This window comes from Orbicella franksi, chromosome 1, assembly GCF_964199315.1.
Source record: "Orbicella franksi chromosome 1, jaOrbFran1.1, whole genome shotgun sequence".
Lineage (NCBI taxonomy): Eukaryota > Metazoa > Cnidaria > Anthozoa > Scleractinia > Merulinidae > Orbicella > Orbicella franksi.
The window spans coordinates 35,735,884-35,750,887 of NC_138145.1; the positions used below are offsets into that span (position 1 = coordinate 35,735,884).

General features: G+C 39.4%; 2 protein-coding genes and 1 pseudogene across 3 annotated transcripts in view; 2 read left to right on the forward strand and 1 right to left on the reverse strand.

Moving 5' to 3' along the window:
- LOC145464076 (cubilin-like) overlaps positions 1-7,166 on the forward strand; it is a 35,903-nt gene extending 28,737 nt beyond the window's left edge. Inside the window, exons 8-11 of the mRNA XM_081447894.1 lie at positions 309-539; positions 1,545-1,698; positions 3,427-3,599; positions 6,487-7,166. Coding sequence (XP_081304020.1) covers positions 309-539; positions 1,545-1,698; positions 3,427-3,599; positions 6,487-7,166 — 1,238 coding nt within the window. The remainder of the gene's footprint in view (positions 1-308; positions 540-1,544; positions 1,699-3,426; positions 3,600-6,486) is intronic.
- The window catches only part of LOC145479967 (uncharacterized), a 331,443-nt pseudogene that overhangs the window by 91,031 nt on the left and 225,408 nt on the right, over positions 1-15,004 (reverse strand). The window lies entirely within an intron of this gene.
- Positions 9,513-13,434, forward strand: LOC145480459 (CUB and peptidase domain-containing protein 2-like). The gene is made up of 3 exons (XM_081458717.1): positions 9,513-9,729; positions 10,700-10,856; positions 13,224-13,434. The coding sequence occupies exons 1-3, from the start codon at positions 9,549-9,551 to the stop codon at positions 13,432-13,434; spliced, it is 549 nt and encodes a 182-aa protein (XP_081314843.1). The 5' UTR covers positions 9,513-9,548.

Below are 15,004 nucleotides of genomic sequence, written 5' to 3' on the forward strand. Positions count from 1 at the left end.
GTCCGAAAATAGGTCTGCACGTACGCTCGCATGCTAAAAGTGACATGCAGTATCTTTTTAATGCCATTAAAGGCAATGTCTTGGCCACCTTTTAGAATTCTCTCATGGGTTGTTTTGAGCATGCACCTTGACCTTACTCCACAAATATTTATGCATGTGTACATCATTGTGTCAACTAAAACCACGTTTTGACGTAGTCTGTGCCTCTATTACAGCAAGATGTGATTTGTTTAAAATTGATGTAAGCAAGTATGGTCAGTCAATAAACATTAAGGATAATGTTTTTTTTTTTATTTCTAACCGATTAGTTCCACCAACGGTAACATTCCCAGCTGCTCTGTTAGCAATACAAGGAGGCATGCTGTCATGTTCAGCCAGAGGAACTCTTCCTATATACACAGCACTGATATGGAACTCTACAGTACTGGTGAAAACAACAAACACTGCAACCATCCGTCTGGACAAGGATGGAAACTACACCTGCCAGGCCATCAACCAGTATGGAACAGATGTGAAAGAACTCCAAGTCAATTTCACAAGTAAGATTTTTTTCTTGTCTAATCTCTCTGTTCTTGTCAAATAAAGTGCAATGCTCGAGAGTGAGTCCCAAGTAAACTTCGAGAAAACGCCCTGTAATGGCCTTCTGGGTGCAAAGGACTAAGCACCTGTACTGCAAAAAATGAACGGGTTTGAGACTATAACTTAAAGTGAAGTTCCATGCTGTCCATATTGTTATCAAAGAGTTCTTTCTGACTAATTGTTGGCCATAGCATCTCTTGATGTAACGGATATCTCATGCAGTGATCGCACTTATAAAGGACACGTCTGGATCATGAATTCCTTCAATCATGGCCATAATGTTTGAGACACTGTTATTTTTCCCTTAAAACCAGAATCCAATGTACTCCCCATCCCCCTCTGGAGAAAGCTGGGTGTCAGGATTCAATGAATTGTAGAAATGGCCAAATAATTACTTCTAAAAGAGATTTTATAAAATACTTGAGATAGTACGCGCACTCCCATTGATTGGTCAATAGGCGTGTTTAAATGAGCTTATGTAAACACGGTTACACATAATGTTTTAGATTCGCACGTATTTTTAAGAGCTATTTTATAAAAGCAATAGAGTACTTTTTCTGTGTTTATGTAGCTTCATCTAAACACTTCGGGAGTTGAAAGAATTCTCAAAAGTTTTCCAAACCCTCAACCTGCGTCTCAAATTCTCCCAGCCTTTACGTGTTTAGATGAGGCTACATAAACATGGAAACAGTACTCAATTGCTTAATCTAAACCTCGATGTCCAAACGTTGAAGACGTCGATGAGAACAGTTTTATCCCATTCTATACTCAACTTTATTATATTTCAATCGAATAAAGTAAACATGAATTCTCATCCTTCAAGTCATATCAAGTTTGGTTAAATTAAGCTGGGAGAGATTTTTGCTAGACCTTTGTTAATGGATGTCCATTCCCCTAAAATGTCGGTTAAAATGTGTGCCTTGTAACGTTGAAAAAACAGACAAAAACCGTCTTTGTATTAACAGAATATGGCCCAGAGATCGGCTTTCTGACCAGTGAAGGATATCCTTACAGCTACCCAAGGAATATGGAAAATGTATCCACATATCCTATTCCAGAAGGCTGGTCGATGAACATTTACTTTCAGGATTTTGATGTGGAAAAAAGTTATCATTGCCTGTAAGTGATATAGCTGCGATGATCGAGTGTATCAGCTACATTTATCTAATGTGGAATAGAGTCATGTGATGGTATTACTCTTTGGATTAATTTCTATCTATTCTGGATCTATGCATTTGTCCAATGCGAACATAGCCTTATCAGCTTTTTTGAGCTTTATTTGTAAATACTCTGTTTTTAGTGAATCTAAGTCCCTTTACGATGTTCCAAATTATGCTTATTAGTTATAAGATTTTAGAAGTCTACTTGAATGGGGGACATTATTATATTACAATGCTATGGAATATTATAATAATTCGTGTAAACATGACCCGCCTAGATTAGCTCAGCTATCTACAGGCATGTTATAATTGTAATTTTAATTTGAAAACAAAAATAATATGTATGTATGTATGTATGGGACTGGAAATGTTTCTCTTTGTGTGATTAACACTAATTTCATTAATTTGTAGTACCCTTCCCCCCGGACAATAGGCGGACATTTGCTCCAGGGGGTTGGGGCGTATGAAATATTACTCCTGCTAAATTATAGTATAATCACAGGTGACCCAAGCTTGCAAATGAGCGTCCCTGTACATGCAGCAGTACTCAGGTTACGCAACAGTCCAAATTTAAGGATTTGATTCCGACTTGGTTCTCGTGAGGTTTCTAAGGCGATTTATTGCAATTTAGGAGGTTTTTAGTTTCACTGCTTTGTCCTCTATATCTCCTAAAAATCACCTAAATTGCAATAAATCGGCCTAGAAGCCTCATGCACGGGAGCTAAGTAAACACACACCTGAAGCAAGGTAGGGTTATGTTTATTCATACTCCTTCGTATTTTTTAGGCTTAAGAATAGAACCGTTTTTCCAAACAAATCCTTAAATTTGGACTGTTGTGTAACCTGAGTACGACTGTATGTACAGGGTCTTGGTCCACCCGTACTGTAACAATAATTTGTAAAAGCATCCTTGTATTTGTAGGTTATCATTTCCTTTTTTAAACTGTCTTTGTTTCAAACTTTTGGTCATTCTATTTCGTTTCGTGAAGATTGCTCCCGTGCACTTTTGTATATTATTTTGCCAGAAAAGGTAAGCCTTTTGTATACCTTTAATTGAAAAAAGGTACCCCTTTCACATGCTTTCATAACTGGACCGTAATGTGACTAAATCGCCGAAAAGGAAATATTATTTTCATGTAGTGCCGGGAGCCCATCATGGGCTCCTGGTAGTGCTTAATAAAATAAATGATACAGCCATAAAGGGTGGCTATTAAAAATATTTTAATTAAAGGCCCTATGAAATAACTAAACGACAGATTTCCCTACCTTTTCATATACCTCACCTTTTGAAATTCCTACCCTTTAAGTATGTGAAGCCTGAGCAAGGTTACCCCTTTCGGGCGGAGCCTCTCTGTACACGCTATTATAGGAAGTGCCCCTTCCCCCGATCGTTTCCTGTGCTCGGACACATCATTTTGTTTGGACTACACTCAAGAAGCTACAGCTGCTTTCTTTTCACCTCGAGCAACTCTTACGCTGCTTTTCTGCTCTCCAAACTCACTGCATGCATCATAATTAGATAATTCACGCTAAAGCATGAATCAATTGTTAATGAATTAAGACACATCTTATTGCCAGGGATTATGTATTTATTAATTGGAATTATATATTTTGGAATGTCTCACGAGTGTCACAAGTAACTCAGTTTAGCGGCTTGGTCTAGAACATTATTTACCTTTCTTTGTAGCGAAGACTCTTTGAGAATTACGGACGGGACGGGAACGTTTGGCTTCTACTGCGGTAACATGACCGGCAAAAATCTCCTAGTGACAGGAGACCAAGTGAAAATATTATTTAAATCAGACGACAAGGTTGAACAAAGGGGATATCGGTTAGTCTTCACTCTGGTTTCACCACATGGTAAGTGGGATCATAAAGAAGTGATTAAGCTTATCACGTTTACCGTGTTTATCTCCCTCTTAAATAATTCCCAAAATTTTAATTCCACGACGAAAACTGAAACACGAGTTTCCGATTTCCAATGCGCCAAAACAGGTTTTTTTAATCATTGTCATAAGCTCCTGACATTGTCATGGAACTTCTGGTGGCAAATGAATTTCACAGCTGTTTTGCCACTCTTTAAGAAATGATAATTGATGAGGAGTTTGATGCTTGAAGGCCTTTCGAGTTAATGGAGGTGTTGAGTTAATGCTTCATCTTTAGCCTCTTTCTCAAAGCGAGTCTTGGTTCCTGTAGCTACGGTTTTGCGTGTATTACGGACCCGCGTCCGGTGTGTCATGGGTCAGTCACGTGTGAGTAGTCTAATGCAAGTAGTTGCCGATGATTGAAGTGGACGTTTATTATCAAGCCGTATTGTGACACTTTCTGCTTATCGATTAGTTCGATTTCTTTTCACTTCCTCATAGCCTTGTGTACTTGTTGTAGAAAACCTGAACTTCGATTTTTTTGAAATTGGATTGTTTGTACCTGGACAATACGAAGTGTTAACGAGAGATCGCAAGATAGGAATGTAATAAATCTCTCGACCATAAATGTAATAAGATTTGACCATTAATGTAATAAACTGAACAACCATAAATGTAATATGGCTTAACCATAAATGTAATAAACTGCCTGCCATTCTCTTATTTCGTGCTGAGTAGCCTGTTCCAGGCTCTCGAATAGTCGGGGGTGAACGAAGACGCCTTATTTCCAGTCGTTTTTCTCTCGCTCGCCCCTTTCCTGGAACAGGCTAAGTACAGGGAGGACAGGGAGTCTTTACATCAATTTGGAGGACTCATTTCTCGCAGCACCATTTTGACCCAGAGCCCAAAACCCGAGAAGCCATCATTCTAGTCTGTGGAGTCTATATACCAGACGAGATCTCGAGTGGTCTACAATAAGTTTTTTTGAGGTATTGGGAGTTGATGATGTTCAAGTGTACTTAATTGAAATGCTGGGAGTTGATAAAGTTTGATACATTTGAAGAAGATTGAGGTTGTTAGAGTAATTTCAAAGGCAATGAAAGTGAGAAAATTTTGGGACACCCTCGCTTCAGGCGAAAATAAAACTGACACAGCCAAGTATTATCTCTTCCGGTTCGAACTTCTACCGTCATTTGTTTGAGTCGCTTAAGACTTGATCATTTTTTTAGAATTCATTTGCCAGGGGTGGATTGGGTGGCTAGCCACTCAACTTTAAAAGAAGCAAATAATGAAACAATTGTATCGGACCTAAAACGAAGGCGCATCTGGATTTTCTTAGGCACTGTTAAAGAGTATTTTTGACATATATAGTTGTGATGTTAATACAAACCTGGATCTTTACACAATTTCTTTGGGTATTAGTTGTTGAGTTCACGTTGTAATAAACCAGGCTTTTTTCTATAGTTTTCTTCAGTGTTTTATCCGTATATGGCCCATGTAAAAGGTAAAGTCTGCATACAAGCCAAGTGGCCCACCAGGCCGGAGCTTATCTCGGTTTCTGTAGCATGAAGCGACTAGGAGTATTTCTACTCCCCCCTGAATGGGATGCTAGTCCATCGCAGGGTTACTCCCAGCATTAAGTTCGCCGGTACCCATTGATACACTTGGGTGGAGAGGGGCACTGTGAGAGTAAAGTGTCTTACCCAAGAACACAACACAATGTCCCCGGCCAGGGCTCAAACCCGGACCGCTCAATCGGGAGACGAGCGCACTAACCATGAGGCCACCGCACCTCTCATGTATGGCCCATGTGGCTGGTAGGATATCAAATATATCTATCCTGGTTCAAATAAAAATACATATACCTGGACTACAATTAACTTTGGCCAAAACATAGTGATCTTGTTTTACATGGTTCCACTTCCCCCATTCCCTTGACTGAATACAAAACGGAGCCATCCACAAGAAATTTCAAATTAGAGCAGGCTTATTCTCTGTAAGGTGATGTTTGACTGGAATTCTATCTCTTCTCTTCTGTCTTGCAAACACTCCAAGAGCAATTATTTTAGACCACCCGAGATTTCTTCTGGTATATATACTTGATGATTTCGAAATGTTCACAGGGACAGTAATGATGCCTTTTCGGATTTTGGCTTCTGGGCAAAAACCATGCTGTAGCAGTGATTCCTCCAATTTGATTTGGGGCACCCCGGTCTTCCCTGTACGAATATGTCCCTTGACTCAGGGGTAATAGGCAGTTTGTTACATTTATGCTTAAGCTGTATAACATTTATGGTCGGTCAGTTTATGGTCCATTTATGGTCAAAGTTTATTACATTTATGGATAGTGGAATTTTATTACATTAATTTTTTGTGGCTAAAAGTTATTACATTTATGGTGAGTATAACATTTATGGCCAATTTTTATTACATTTATGGTTGGTATTACATTTACGGTTGGTATTACGTTTATGGTTTTTATTACATTTATGGGTGATACACCAGGTTCAAGCTGTTGTCGCCATAAGGCGTTAGTGAAAGGAATATACAATTTCGAAGCACATCACGTGATACGTTTTAGTGCAATGATAAGAAGGTGTTCACAACTCCCACGACCCTTGAGTGGAGTGGTAGGATCTCCGGGAAACAAAGTTCATTTTTTCCTTGTGGCCAGTCGTTCACTTTTAAATAATTTTCGGCTACATAAATGTCCATCTTTGGGAGGAAATTCGACTCTGAAGAGCAACTCCAAACAGCGGGATAAGATGACCACAGAGAACCAACTCGGAAATTTCTGTCCTATAGAATACTATTACTGCTATTGTATTTCATGTTATATATGTGAGGATGTAAAATAAAATAATGGTGTTTTTTATTCGTAGCTGTGCCAGAACCTGTCATCTTCTACCCCTTGAATGCTTGCTATAAAGCTGCAGAAAAAGAGAACAGACAGCCAGAGGGAATCATGGGGGATGTTGCTATTACAAATGGACCCTACAACGAACCAGGCGGAGCGTACATGTTTTATGGCACTGATAGCAGCTACATTGAGTTTCCGAATAAAGGGGGCCCGGACACCCAGTTCTCATTCACACTGATGTGCTGGGTTCAACCCAGAGGCCAAGATGGACCACTATTCAGCTACGGAGTTATTGATTATGGAGTCGTTGCGATTGCGAACAGCAAATTATTTAATCAAATCGTGCAAAGGGGACATCCTTATCATTTGACTGGTATGACAACTCCTGAGGTTCTCCCAGCAAGGAAGTGGGTTCATGTTGCAGCAAGTTACGATCACAACACCAGAAATAACTCGCTGTATATCAACGGACATTTAAGTGTCTCGCAAATCATTGGCAAACGTTATTCCATTGCAACCATCAAAACCAACGTTCGAATGGGGACTAGAAGTGTTAACAATAAGAACTTCAAAGGGAAAATCGCGGAAATGAAGGTTTATGATGTCGCACTGAATGAGGCGCAGATACAAACATCGATAAGACAAGGTAGCTGCACTTTTCCCGAAATATTTGTCTCCTTACCCTGTCCAATGATTCCCTAAATTAATAAACTCCTGTTATTGGCCAAGTTGGCAAGAGGTAGCAGACACCCGTGTCCCAAAACAATGTCTCGTTAGAAGACAAAAGAAATGATCAATAGAACCGGAGAATGTACTGAATGTCTGCATGTACGTCCCCGCGCTAAAAAGTGACATACATTATCCCTTTCTTGAAGCCATTAGAGGCAATGTCTTGGCCATCTTTTAGAGCTCTGTCATGAAAGGACTTCTGGCGAGAACAAACTACATCAGCTTTCTTTCCACGTAATAGCTACATTTGAGCTAAAAATGAAAGAAATTAGAGTTGTTAAATGGTAATCTATTGCCAGGATCATTTCTTCACTTCACACTTCATGCGCAGTTCGAATTTTATAATTATCTCACACGTATCAGAAGTTTTGTTTTTTTTCTGACCTGGGTTGTTTCAAATGCGCAACTTGACCTTACTGCACATATACTATATATATATATTTAGAAAACAGCCCTAAGAAAATACCCGCGCTGATTGCTTAAAAATCATGTTTCTATTAAACAATTAAATTATGAGCTCGAAATAAATTTAATAGCCGCTCAAAACTTTATCTAAATCCTTTTCACAGACACTTCGAAAGTGCCAAGAAACGGCCATCATTTTGTTAACAAGGGCACACTGCTATGCTACTCACTATCTACCACAGAATAGATAGTGAGTAATATAGCCAATCAGAGAATGGCATTCGTGATAGAACGCTAGTAGATTTATACTAAAACTCGATAGAAACACAGAACTAGCACGAGATGTTGACGTAATGATGGCGTGAGCAAAGAGAATTTACTTCTTGATAATCAAAGTTAACAAGTTGTTTTCCTTTTTTCCGTCACGGTGGTTTCTAAAAGAAATGGAAAACATGTTCTCCGTGTTCCTATTGAGTTATAGAAGAACACTCCTGAAAATTCGGGAGAGCTCGAAAAAGCTGTGGAGACGCTTGCCTACTGCTTGTGATCTAAAATGTGTGAGAAAACATGTACCATATTTCTATCGAGTTTTGGTATAAATCTACCCGCGTTCTATCATGAATGCTGTCCTCTGATTGGCTACGCTACTCACATTCTATTCTGTGATAGATAGTGAGTAGCGTAGCATCGTGCGCTGGAGGCCGCTTCCTTGTGTTTTCGAAGTGTCTGTGAAGAGGATTTAGATGAAAGTTTTGAACGACTAGTAGATTTATACTAAAACAATTAGATTATTCGCTCTCGATTCCTATGCGTAATAGTTGACTCGACGATAGAAATCTTGAGCTCACAATCTATTTATTTAATAGCAACACTCGTGAAAGTTTCGGAGAACTCGGAAAAGCTGTGGAAACACGAGCCGCAGGGGAGTGTTTCCACAGCATTTCTTGTTCTCCCAAACTTCCACTCGTGTTTCTATTAAACAATTAGATTATGAGCTCGAGATTTCTATCGCATGGCGCCCTCGTCAACTATCACGCATAGAAATCGAGAGTGAATAATCTAATTGTTTTAGTATAAATCTACTAGTCATTCAAAACTTTATCGAAACCCTCTTCACAGACACTTCGAAAACGCCAAGAAGCGGCCATCCCAAAATAGATAGTGGGTAGCGTAGCCAATCAGAGAACGGCATTCGTGATAGAACACTAGTAAATTTATACTAAAACTCGATAGAAACACGGTACATGTTTCCTATTTCTTAAACATCATCTGAGTGATTTCACAAAAACATGCCCACCAGGTTTTCGCAGCCCAAATCCAGGCTAAGCTAGCAACCTTAAGCCCAGGGGGGGGGGGGGGGGGGGAGGGCTCTGTTAAGGCCAGGCCAGACACATGGCCCAGGCACTGGCCTATCTGCTGGTGGTTTGCTGGTGGCCAGCTGTCAAAACCAGGGGGAAGGGGAGGGTGTCTTGTACTGACACCCTCAGCTAGCTAGACTTAGAGTTTTCAGTGTTAAATAACTTTGATATTGACTGTGTTTCTGGGTATTTTATTCAGTTCAATTAACCTTGTTTGAGCTAGGCTTTTGTGTTGACATGGCACCCTGCTGGAGTGGTCAATACCATGTGCATTCGTGAGGGGCCAATTTCCTAGCCAGGGGGGGGGGGGGGGTGATCAGAGGACTTCTGGTCGGTGGGACTTTCCTTGAGTCAATGCGGGCATGTTTTTGCAAATTCGGTCAGATATATGTGTGCATCATTGTGTCAACTAAAGCCACGTTTTGACTTAGTTTTTGTATGTATTATAGTAAGAAGTGATTTATTTAACATTAATGTAAGCAGGTATCATGGTTCAGTCAATGAACATTAAGGGTAAAAGGTTTTTATTTCTAACCGATTAGTTCGACCAACGGTAACATTCCCAGCTGCTCTGTTAGCAATACAAGGAGGCATGCTGTCATGTTCAGCCAGAGGAACTCCTCCCATATACACAGCACTGATACGGAACTCTACAGTACTGGTGAATACAACAAACACTGCAACCATCCGTCTGGACAAGGATGGAAACTACACCTGCCAGGCCATCAACCAGTATGGAACTGACGTGAAAGAACTCCAAGTCAATTTCACAAGTAAGGGTTTTTTTCTGGCCTAATCTCTCTTTTCTTGTCAAATAAAGTACAATGCTTGAGAGTGAGTCCCAGGTAAACTTCGAGGAAACGCCCTGTAATGACCCTCTGGGTGCAAAGCACTAAGCACCTGTACTGCCACAACCGACGGGTTGGGAACTATAACTTAAAGTGGAGTTTCATGCTGTCCATGGTGTTATCAAAGAGTTGTTTCTGACTATTCGTTGGCCATAGCATCTCATGATTTAACTGACATCTTATGCAGTGATTGCACTTAGGGACATATCTTGAATACCTTCAGTCCTGGCCATAACATTTGAGACACTGTTATTTTTCCATAAAAACCAGAATCCAATTTACTGCCTCTCTCCCCCCCCCCCCCCCCTGGACAATGCTGGGAGTCAGGAGTCAATGGATTGTAGAAATGGCTAAATAATTACTCCTAAAAGAGATTTTATAAAATAACTGAGATAGGACGTGCACTCCCATTGATTGGTCGATAGGCGTGTTTAAATGAGCGTATGTAAACACGGTTGCACATCACATTTTAGATTCGAACGTAAACATTTTGGGAGTTGTAAGAATTCTCAGAAGTTTTGCAAACCCTCGATCTGCGTCTCGGGTTTGAGTAACTATCTCAAATTCTCCCAGCCCCTCACGTGTTTAGATGAGGTTACATAAATACTAAAAAAGTACTGAATTGCTAAATCTAAAGCTCAATGTCCAAACTCTGAAGACGTCCATGAGAACAGTTTTATCCTATTCTATACCCAGCTTTATTATATTACAATGGAATAAAGTAAACATGAATTCTCATCCTTCAAGTCATATCAAGTTTGGCGGTTTAAATCACGCTGGGAAAATTTTTTTTGCAAGGCCTTTGTTAATGGATGTCCATTTCCTTAAAATGTTGGTTAAAATGTGCACCTTGTAATGTTGAAGAAACATACAAAAACCGTCTTTGTATTAACAGAATATGGCTCAGAGATCGGCTTTCTGACCAGTGAAGGATATCCTTACAGCTACCCAAGGAATACGGACAATATATCACCTGTATATCCTATTCCAGAGGGCTGGTCAATCAACATTTACTTTCAGGATTTTGATGTGGAAGACAGTAAACGTTGCCTGTAAGTGATATAGCTGTGATGATCGAGTGTATCAGCTTCTTTTATCTAATGTGGAGTAGAGTCATGTGATAGTGTTACTCTTCGGATGAATTTCTATCTATTCTGCATCTATGCATTTGTCCAATGCGAACATAGCCTTATCAGCTTTTTGAGCTTTATTTGTAAATACTCTGTTTTTAATGAACCTGCATGTAACTCCCTTTACGATGGTCCAAATTACGTTTATTAGTAGTAAGATTTTAGAAGTCTACTTGAATGGGGGACCGGAAATGTTTCTCTTGATCTGATAAATGCTTATTTCATTAATTTGCAGTAACCTTCCCCCCGGACAATAGGCGGACATTTGCTCCAGGGGGTTGGCATATGAAATTTTACTCCTGCTAAATTACAGTATAAGCACAGGTGGCCCAAGGTTCCAAATGAACGTCCTTGTACATGCAGTAGTACTCAGGTTACGCAACAGTCCAAATTTAAGAATTTATTCCCAACTTGGTTCCCGTGAGGTTTCTAAGGTTTTTCAATTTAGGAGGTTTTTAGCTTCACTGCTTTGTCCTTTATATATCCTAAAAACACGTAAATTGCAATAAATCGGCCTGGAAACCTCATGCATGGGAACTAAGGAAACACACAGCTGAAGCAAGGTAGGGTTATCTCTATTCATACTCCTTCGTATTTTTTAGGCTCAAGACTATAACCGTTTTTCTAAAACAAATCCTTAAATTTGGACTGTTGGGTAACCTGATTACTACTGTATGTACAGGGGCTTGATCCACACGTAGTATAATAATAATTTGTGAGTGCATCCCTGTGTTTGTAGGTTATCATTTCCTTTTTTAAACTGTTTTTGTTTCAAAATTTGGTCAATCTATTTCGTTTTCGTGAAGATCGCTTCGGGGGGTGGGGGTTAGGATTAGGCGGGTTCTTCACAAAGTTTTATATGGGGAGGCTCTGCCGCGAGGTCCAACCCCTTACAGTTTTGTATACCATTTTGACAGAAAAGGTACTCCTTTCGTATACTTTTAATTGAAAAAAGGTACCCCTTTCTTATGCTTTCATAACTGGACCGTATTCTGAATAAATCGCCAAAAAAGGAAATCTTGTCATTTTCATGTAGTGCGAAGCTGGCATTTTAGTTTAAATTCCTCCGGTTTGAAGAGCATTTTGGAAAAACTACCGTTTTCGTGACGGATTAGTGTGGACGGTAGGGCAAACCACAGAAATACAGCTACGCTTTCAAATTTCACCGACGTGGTGTGGACGGGGTCTGAAAGAACTGATCGAAAAAAGTGATTCAGCTTTAATGAACGCCATTTTCGTGTTGAGTATTAAACTTTGAGAGTGTAAAATTCGCCAGGTGTTTTGTTCGCAAGTCTTAAGTTTCGTGATGTTTGTTAATTTTCGAAAATTATACAGGCGCGTAAAAATAAGTACAAACAGTTCTTTTGAATTATGCTCTCTAAATTTTCCTCGTAGCATCTGGGTGGGTTAAACAGTTAGCTGAGAATCGGATTGACACTTTTTTCAACTTATTGCTGAGATCTGAGATCTGCAAAATTTTCTGATCCGTGGAAACGGAAAACTGATAACTGAGCCGATCCAACTCCCTTATCCAGACACTCTACTTAGATTGATTCAATTGTCTATACAAAAGCATATGTGGACTTTCCAAAGTCTGGTACAATTTTGTACATGTAAGCATACCTTCTTTAAGGCTTAGTGCTATAACGACTTTCTGGAAACAGTCAGTTGCACGCTTTGTATTATATATAGCTACTTCTTTTCTGCTCGACAGATAATATGCACAGATATTTTAGAGTTGCGTAGTATTTGAGAGCAACGACTGGAGTAAAATGTCCACTCGTATTTCCTATCAAGCCATGGAATAAGGGATGTAATTTACTACTGCATCCCTGCATTTTTAGGTCATCATTTTCTTTTATTTTAACTGTTTTTGGTTCAAAAGTTAGTCATGACAATTTATCTCGTGTTCGAACACATCATTTTGTTTGGAGAGCACTCAAGAAGTTAAGATAAAGATAAAATAAGAACTTTATTAACGTGTTGAAGTCGCTAGCATACAATATATACTAATTGGGGACACCTAACTACGATTACTTATCTAATAATTAGTTAGCAGAGTTAGTTGCTCTAGCTCTGCTGTCCCTCAAGCAACTCTTGTGCTTCTTCCCGTGTGCATCATGATTTGATAATGCACGCTAAAGTATGACAATTCTTATTGCCAGGAAGTATCAGGAGCCATGGTAGTATGTAATTTTTAATTATATATATTTTTTGATTGCTTACGAGTACCACAAGTTACTCAGTTTTGTTGGTTTGGTACAAAACAACATTTACCTTTCTTTGTAGCAAAGACTTTTTGAGAATTACCGACGGGATGGGCAAGAGACTTGATTATTGTGGTAACAAGACCGGTCAAAATCTTGTGACTGAAGACAAAGTGGAAATAATATTTCACTCAGACGAAGAGATTGAGCGAAAAGGATATCTGCTAAATTTCACTCTGGTTTCATTGGCCTCGGTTTCAAGTGGTAAGTGGGACCATAAAGAAGCTGATTAGAACTTGAAGAGTACACCAAGTTTATCTCCCACTTAAATAATTTCTAACATTTCATTTAAAGTTAAAAGCTATTTTATGACAATACATTTTTCGGGGGTAGTCTTACGTAGCTCGTTTCGTCCTGGCCAAGGGACTCATCAGAGACGTTTCTGCTTGGCAAACTTGTTGGGCATCACACCCAAATTCCCGTTTGCTAACAAAATGATCACAGCAGTCTCGCCTTGTATCGCATAAGGTTTTCTGACTGCATTTCATTTCCACGAGAAAAACTGGAATACGCGTTTTCTGCAAATTAAAACTAAGAGCAATAGCGTGGTAAGAGACCATGTCTCTTGAGCGTGATAATTTTCAATACGCTGAAACAACTGAAACAGAGCAGTTTTGTCATCGATTGCTATAATGAACGTAAACATTGACATGAACATTTGGTGTCTTTAGTCACAAGTTCGCGGATTCTCTTTAACCCTATTCAGACCGGACGTTTGGGCTTTTTAAGGTCTTCTAGGGATTGGAAACCAAGTGAAAATGTTATTAAATCAGACGACTAGGTTGAACGAAGAGGATATCGGTTAGTCTTCACTATGGTTTCATAAGCCTTGGTTTCACCAGCCTTGGTTTCACCAGCCTCGGTTTCACCAGCCTTGGTTTCACCAGCCTCGGTTTCACCGTCCTTGGTTTCACACGGTGTTCGGGTGGGACCATAAAGAAGCTGATTAAGCTTTAAGCTTTGCTTATATAAGTTTATCTCCCTCCTCAAGCAGTTTAAGGACTGGATCAAAGACCTTCACTGGTTAAAATAATTTATTAGATATATCTCCAAAGACACAAGTGACCAAATTTAGCACACAGTTAGGTTTTAACGTCCTTAGCATTTTGAGGAAGAATTGGTACTTGCGACGGGCCACGTGACGTCACTTGACGTTTAGTGAAAAATATCATATAATTATTTGACGAATTGGTGGTGGTTTTTAGCAAGATCATTCGACAAAAATGAGTTTTAGACGCAGTTCAATTATTTCCATCCTCTCACGTTTGGAACGACCGTCCAAGTTTTTGCGGAAAAAGGTTGTAGAGTCAAAGGTCATTTTTTTCAAGAACCTTTGATCAGTTATATCTTCTAAAAACGAAATGAAGGAAGATCATTCTAAACGTAGCAAGGTAGATAATTTAAATTTGCATAGAAACCACTCATTTATTGATCAACACGTGAAAAATTCGCCACCAATTCGCCGATTTACTAAATTTTAATAATTTTTTTTAATGAAATTAAAAAAACTTTTAAAAGAACGTTTAAAAGGTCATGCACTTGTCATATCTGAAGTCACAGGCTTCCAGATACTCTTTGGCCCTATTCAGATCGGGCTTATGGACTTTTTGAGGTCTTCTCTGACTGAATGGGTAATCAGGGGCAAGGGGAGGGGCTTTTGAGGCCAACACCCCGTTACTCTTGTAGTATTTAAGTCATTACTGAGCATAAATCTTGCACGTTTTATAGCACATACCAAACTTTCTTCTATGAGGTCCTTGTCATAGAATGTATCTGCCATCTTGGATTTCACGACTTTTTAGA

Coding starts and splice junctions, on each gene's coding strand:
- LOC145480459 (XM_081458717.1), top strand. CDS start 9,549: ATGCTGTCATGTTCAGCCAGAGGAACTCCTCCCATATACACAGCACTG. Junction 9,730..10,699: donor ACTCCAAGTCAATTTCACAA/GTAAGGGTTTTT, acceptor TTGTATTAACAG/AATATGGCTCAGAGATCGGC. Junction 10,857..13,223: donor GAAGACAGTAAACGTTGCCT/GTAAGTGATATA, acceptor CTTTCTTTGTAG/CAAAGACTTTTTGAGAATTA.